The following is a 6,672-nucleotide window of genomic DNA, read 5'->3' as shown; positions in this document are numbered from 1 at the left end:
TGGATGGATGGATCAAAGGATGGATGGATGGTTGGTTGGTTGGATGGATGGATCAAAGGATGGATGGTTGGTTGGATGGTTGGTTGGTTGGATGGATGGATCAAAGGATGGATGGATGGTTGGTTGGTTGGATGGATGGATCAAAGGATGGATGGATGGTTGGTTGGTTGGATGGATGGATGGGTGGATGGATGGATGTCTCTAACTTGTAGCTTTGATTATAAACAGCTACAGGTCACAAACCAGATGTAGTCCTGTTAACACCAGAAGTATGCAAATAAAACCACAAAGTCTAATTTTTTGCAGTTTTTTGTTGTAATGATACTTATTATTTGTGTATTTTGAGCCTGGTATTGTTTTGCATGTGTCTGAACCGTGTGCACGTTAATATTTCTGTATATGCCTGCAGCGGAGCAGGGTTTGAGAGGTGCCTGCAGTCGGATACTTCTCGTTGACACTTGACTCTTGCTACATCTGGCAGCCGTGTCTGGCTTCATGATAACCAGGAGCTACGGCTCTGTCGTCTCGGCCAAAAATGCTTTTTAAAGAGGAAGTAGGAAAAGGGATTACAGCTGCACAAGTGGTTCCTAATTCAAAACTTTTCTGAGACGGGTTTTTACCTTTCTACTTTGCTCTCTCTCTCATAAACAGAGTTAGGAATAAAAAACTTCATAGTTTGGGTTAGAAATGTTTTGTGCTTGAAAACTTTTCTCATAAATCAACTTTTAACCTCGGTTTTGTTCGTTTTAGACCAAGGCAACAGGTCTAAATCAGAATTGTGTTGTGCTTGTTTGTTTCGCAGGGARGGCAGCACTAGTATTCTGAACAACCTCCTGTCCAGGATGGAACAATACGCCAACAACCTGGAGAACCTGGTGGAGGAGAGAACACAAGCCTACCTGGAGGAGAAGCGGAAAGCTGAAAACCTCCTCTATCAGATCCTACCACAGTAAGAAAAAACCCACCAATTAACTCACCGGCAAAGTGGGTGAATTGGCAGCGTGTTGCAGCGACACGTTGTCAGCCGGTCTGAACCTCTGCATTAATTAAAGGCTCTTCCAGCACAGAACATTATTAACAGAAACACATCTCCCCGCGGCGTGATCCCACCGTAGATAAGAAGGGAGCGGAGAAAGCGGAAAGGCACGCTGCTCATTAAGTGGAGGCAGCAGAACGGTGGCGATAAAACCACAGCCGCAAATCCAGGCTTTTTTTTTACCCCACGTCGAAGTCAGGCAGACAGAAAAGGGCCTGGGAGAAACAGCAAATTTGATTTCTCACCGCAGCTGTGACTTAAACAAACTGACCTCTGCTACATTTTTCTTTCTTTTCGTTCCATTTGATTAAAAGAAAATTACCGTCAGCAGACATCAACCCAAATCTGGGGATTTAGCCAAATCTAGTTTTTAGCTAATTCTAAATTATCAGCTGGATAAACATCGGTTCTTTGACTTGTTCCCTCAGTTTCTCTGTTTCTCTTGCAGCTCAGTAGCAGAGCAGCTAAAAAGAGGCGAAACAGTGCAGGCAGAGGCCTTCGACAGCGTCACCATTTACTTCAGCGACATCGTGGGATTCACGTCGCTGTCTGCAGAGAGCACGCCGCTGCAGGTACGCCCGTCTTCTCAAACCTCAAACAGGTGATTCCCCGCTCTGCYGGAGAAACGTCCTCCAGCGGCTCCGCTTCTAAAGAGCTCGCATCGTGATCAGGGCTGCGCTGAATTCCTCCTTTCTGCTAATGCATTAAAGAGCTCTCCGGTGTCAGGTTTCTACCTCCTGTGTGTCTCATGGATCCCACACACACAGGCGGGGACTCAAAATAGTACAGTAGTTAGATGGGAGAAGATGTTGACGCAGAGCTGAGTCACATTATCTGACTGCTCTAAACTTTATGCATTGTGTGTCACATGAAGTGGAAGACCTCTTCTCATATTTATTACATTTTTACACAAAAAAGAAGCCCATCAGATCTTTCAAAACGGGGTTCTATGGAAAAGTTAACATTTAATATGTTACCTGTTGCAGATAGCTCAGTTTAGAGAAATTAAATTTATTCTGAGTGAATTGATTCTTTTTATAACAAATCTCAATTATTTGATTATTCTGGGTTGCAGCAGAAGTGCTACAGCTAGCAGCTGCTGCCACCATTTGGGTTAATAACCACAGAATTCAGTGTAAAAAAATGTAATAATCAGTTTTTACCAGCAGATCATTGAAAGAACTAAAGACAACAGGTAACATATTTTTTGTTTATACCCACAGCTCAAACTGAAGGCCTAGCGATCCTTGAAGGAATGCATATCATCCCTGACGCTTTATGGCGATTTTAGACTGAGAAGGTCTAATGTTGGAGATGACTCTCAGCTACTACCACAACAAACTTTAGCTCAGTGTCTGTAAAACTGACAGAGACACGGCCATCTTTGTGTCGAGTAACGTTGCTTATCTGTGGCGGCCATCTTGAATATGGTTAACCAGTTTCATTTCTTTATAAGCTGTCCTCTGGTTCATGAGATATTTTGCTAACTCTTTAGACCAGTGGTTCCCAAACTTTTCTGGTTGATAAACACTGGTATCAGGTGCACAGTAACAATATTCATTGTGCTACTTTTATCCATTTAAAGTACACTAACCTCACTCTTTTGTAAGAACTAAGGCAAAAAMATTTGTTATAATGTATTTAATTCTGAAAATCTTTTCAAGACCCCACCTTGATGTTTCGGGACCCTACTGTGGGTCCCGACCCCAACTTTGTGTACCACTGCTAGACAATGACTGCTTCTGGGCAATAAGTGTCTGTACTATTCCTTTATTAGTATCAAATGTAAAACATTTTATGTATACTGTATGTTTTCTGGTTCAGGATCTGTGTGACACAGAAGCTAAAAAACAAGTTTTGCACCTTTGCATTAAAACTATACGATGTCAGCAGTTACATCTGTATCAGCCGATGTTGGTCATTAGTATGTTTGTATCGGTCTGATAAGTAAAACTGGGCCAATATTTATGTCCAATAGTGATTTCCCACTTTTTAGCTTTGTGTTTTTTGTTTTGGGAGAGGAAATGGTTGGTCGAGTGGGATCTGTTTGATCATGATGGTGACGCTGCGCAGCCAGGAATAACACAAGTATAATAATAATAATTGTGTGTTTGTGTAATATCGGTAGATATCAGTTATCAGCCATAGCACCAATAATAATATCAGATATTGATGTCATTGAAGTTTTCATATCAGTACATCCCTAATTAAAACAATGAACTCAGAACCTGTTGTTTTCCTCTTCAGGTGGTCACGTTGCTGAACGATCTGTACACATGCTTCGACGCCATAATTGATAACTTTGATGTGTACAAAGTAAGTAAATGACTAATTATCACTGTGTGTAAGAAATGCTTTTAGTTTTATTCTTTTTATTGACCCCGATACGATTGGTCCTGCAGGTAGAGACCATYGGTGACGCCTACATGGTGGTGTCCGGGCTGCCAGTGCGCAACGGCAAACTCCACGCCCGAGAGATCGCGGGGATGTCTCTGGCTTTGTTAGAGCAGGTCAAAACGTTTAAGATCCGACACAGACCCAACGACCAGCTGAGACTCAGGATAGGTATACACACAGGTGAGGCCCACACCTGGACAGGTGGAAAAGGTGCTTTTTGTGGAGCTAAACCTGTCTTTTGTTTTCCTTCAGAGGCAGTTTTCTGTTGTTTCACAGAGAGTTCACAGCACTCACAAGCAGCAGCTTCTCCCCATTTCAACCATTTATGATTTTTTTTTCTCTTCTTTGGAACTAGAAAATAATCATGACTCATATTTCATCAACAAATATGTAATAATTTTATCTCTTTTTGCACACAAAGCATTTCATACTCAATTTTAGAAAACATGAGTAATTTAGATTCTCAATGAGAAAAAAAAGTTKTTTTTTTCCCGGTCCAGCTTCAGATGCCTCAACATTTATACCTGAAAGATAGCATCAAATATCGTAACAATAAATAAAACGAGACACTATCTGGGCCATTTTTGGATAAATAATATATGGATTTGACTCATTTAACGGGATCAAAGGGTCAAAATTTAACTTAAACTTTCTTTTTTCACCATCTTTTCATGTATCACTTCAACAACTTTTTCAGGATTTTTTTTTAMCCATTAATGACAAGTTTAGCATTTAGCTGTCCTGTTTAGTCCTAATCAAACTGTCTTTGTTTAAAATATAACATTTTGTCGTATTTTCCCCAACATTCAGTGTTTGAAAAGCTAATTTATAACTTAACTTTAACCAAGATACTTAAATAAAATCTTCTCTTTCAATAATTCGTTTAAAGTTTTGTCTTAATTTGATGACAGCAAGATTAAAGTAGTCGTGACCAGAAATTACCAACATTTGACAATAACTGAGTAAATAACTGAGTAAATAACGTGTAATATAAAAATGTTTTTATAAAAGAATAAATATTTATTACAAGGTTCAACAAATACGACTGCCTGGGGAACGTTAAACGCAAATTCAGACAAGTCGATGTGTCTCGATCCCTGCCTGAACTAAATTATTTATTTTATTTTTATAATATAGCTCAGCGTTTAAACGGCAGCAGCAAATGTTTCCATATTTTCTCATATATTTTCTGATTAATAACTGAATCATTGTATCGAGGGGGATAAATACTCATCATTTCTCCCTCCCTCCCGCTACATTGCACAGATCGAAGCATTAATAACTGTAGTTGTTTTTTTACATCAAAGTCAGAGGAAAAACTAGTTTTTGTCTCTCCCGCTAATTTAACAATCAGCTTCTGCTTGTGTGGAAGCTCACATATATGGTAGGCCATTTTAACATAAAATTAGCTTCACCGCACTTACATTCCAGATATGGGAAATTACGTTASGACTAGACATGTTAGTTATTAAAGATACCTTTAATTATATTCTCAATAGGCAAAATACCTGGTTAAAATATCTCTAGTTAAATTCTGACTTGTATAAATGAGGTCAGATTTCCATAAAGTTTTATGAAGGCTCCAATTTAAGTTATCTTAAATGACATCATTATTTAATGTATTTTTAGATATGATATAGGCTATATAAGACTTCTTCATGTTCTCTAAAATTTATTTTTAAAAAGCTGCACTCTCTTAAATAATACTAGTAATGCTTCATACCGTTATAAAATTTTACAATCTGTGATTAAAAACTGAGAATATCAGAACCTTAATGGAGAAAGGTTTTTGTTGAAACACTTTCATCTAAATATTTAGGTAAATTAATCTAGTTTGATTATAGCTTGTAATGCATGAAAAAAAMCACATAAAGGTCAGACATAAACACTTTCAGCGAGCTCTGTCTGCAGCATCTGACACTATTTATTTAAAAGAGGCTTTTGACCCAGTATTTAGACCGTACCGGCTCATCACGGCTCTGTTTATGTTGTTATTCACACACTTGACACGCAGCAGAAGTGGGCCGCTGTGTGTAGGCGCTGCAGAAGCAGAGACGATTGTAAAAATGCGACTGCGTTTGTGTTTTCCAGGTCCGGTGTGCGCCGGTGTGGTCGGACTGAAGATGCCCAGGTACTGTCTGTTTGGAGACACCGTCAACACGGCGTCTCGGATGGAGTCCAACGGCGAGGGTGAGGGAGGCTGTCACTGTCGCTGGCTTTTGTTCTTTCATTTTATTTATTCCGCACTGCAGAGCATCCTCTCCAGACAACAGGGAGGAATATATTTCACACAAATAATGTTATTTTAGGACATGGCTATTCCATCACGTTGTCTGGACAATAAAAAAAGAATAAATATTGTTTGTATCCTGCTTTTTAAGACATTACTCTGTATTTGCAACATTAAACAAAAGCTTTTACAAACAGAAAAGTATAAAGGTTGGTGCTGAGAATAGATAATGATTGAATGTGCTCGAGTTTCATAAAATGGAGCCTCAAATCTCCTTTTGTCACTAATTGATCTGAGAGCAGTAAGCAGGGTGCCAGCTATGGCTCTGAATGGACAAAAAAAAAAAAAAAAACAGCCCAATGAGTCTGACACATACTGTATTTCTGGCTATTTAAAGATTTAAATCGATGGGAGATCCAACATGAGACGAGCGCAGAGAGATGAGCATAAGGAAAATGTTCTTCTGACATTTGGTTCTGATTCTGAGTCAGTCTCCAGCTTTTTAAACCCCCTGAAAGTGACAGGAAAGACCCCAACTCATGTTTTTAAAGGAAACCCCGACTAGCAGTAACATTTGACATTACTTGATAAACAACCTGCGACTGAAAATGATGGATTATGGAAGGCTCACCTCAGCTTTAGCCTTTTAGCTTTTGCATATTGCATTAGCACCCAAGCTAATATTCGTTCAGGAACTAACACTGCATATATTTATTAGTAATTAGTAACATGATATATACTGCTAATGAATATGTGGCRTTAGCTCCCAGGCTAATAGTAATTAGTTTGAGAGTTAATGCTATTTCACCAAGTATGTACAGTATATGTATCAGCAAGAGAACTACCTGTATCACCATTTATACATATTAGCTTGGGCACTAACACTACATATTGCCACATATATGTTTTAGCTTGAAAACTAACTACACTGCCATAAATATTAGCTTGGGAGCTAAGGCTATAGCACATTATAGATTATATATGCATTAGCATACATATACATATACAT

The 6,672-nt window shown here is 38.8% G+C and overlaps 1 protein-coding gene and 1 long non-coding RNA gene across 2 annotated transcripts in view; one reads left to right on the top strand and one right to left on the bottom strand.

Moving 5' to 3' along the window:
• Nucleotides 1-6,672, bottom strand: part of LOC106527640 (uncharacterized) — a 49,886-nt gene that overhangs the window by 30,180 nt on the left and 13,034 nt on the right. The gene's annotated exons all lie outside the window — the stretch shown is intronic.
• Nucleotides 1-6,672, top strand: part of npr2 (natriuretic peptide receptor 2) — a gene marked incomplete at its 5' end in the record, with an annotated part of 59,203 nt that overhangs the window by 46,838 nt on the left and 5,693 nt on the right. Inside the window, 5 exon segments of the mRNA XM_014022571.1 lie at nucleotides 803-949; nucleotides 1,485-1,608; nucleotides 3,284-3,352; nucleotides 3,439-3,613; nucleotides 5,525-5,623. Coding sequence (XP_013878025.1) covers nucleotides 803-949; nucleotides 1,485-1,608; nucleotides 3,284-3,352; nucleotides 3,439-3,613; nucleotides 5,525-5,623 — 614 coding nt within the window.

This window comes from Austrofundulus limnaeus, unplaced genomic scaffold, assembly GCF_001266775.1.
Source record: "Austrofundulus limnaeus strain Quisiro unplaced genomic scaffold, Austrofundulus_limnaeus-1.0 Scaffold336, whole genome shotgun sequence".
NCBI lineage: Eukaryota > Metazoa > Chordata > Actinopteri > Cyprinodontiformes > Rivulidae > Austrofundulus > Austrofundulus limnaeus.
This window is presented reverse-complemented; position numbering and strand designations above follow the sequence as displayed.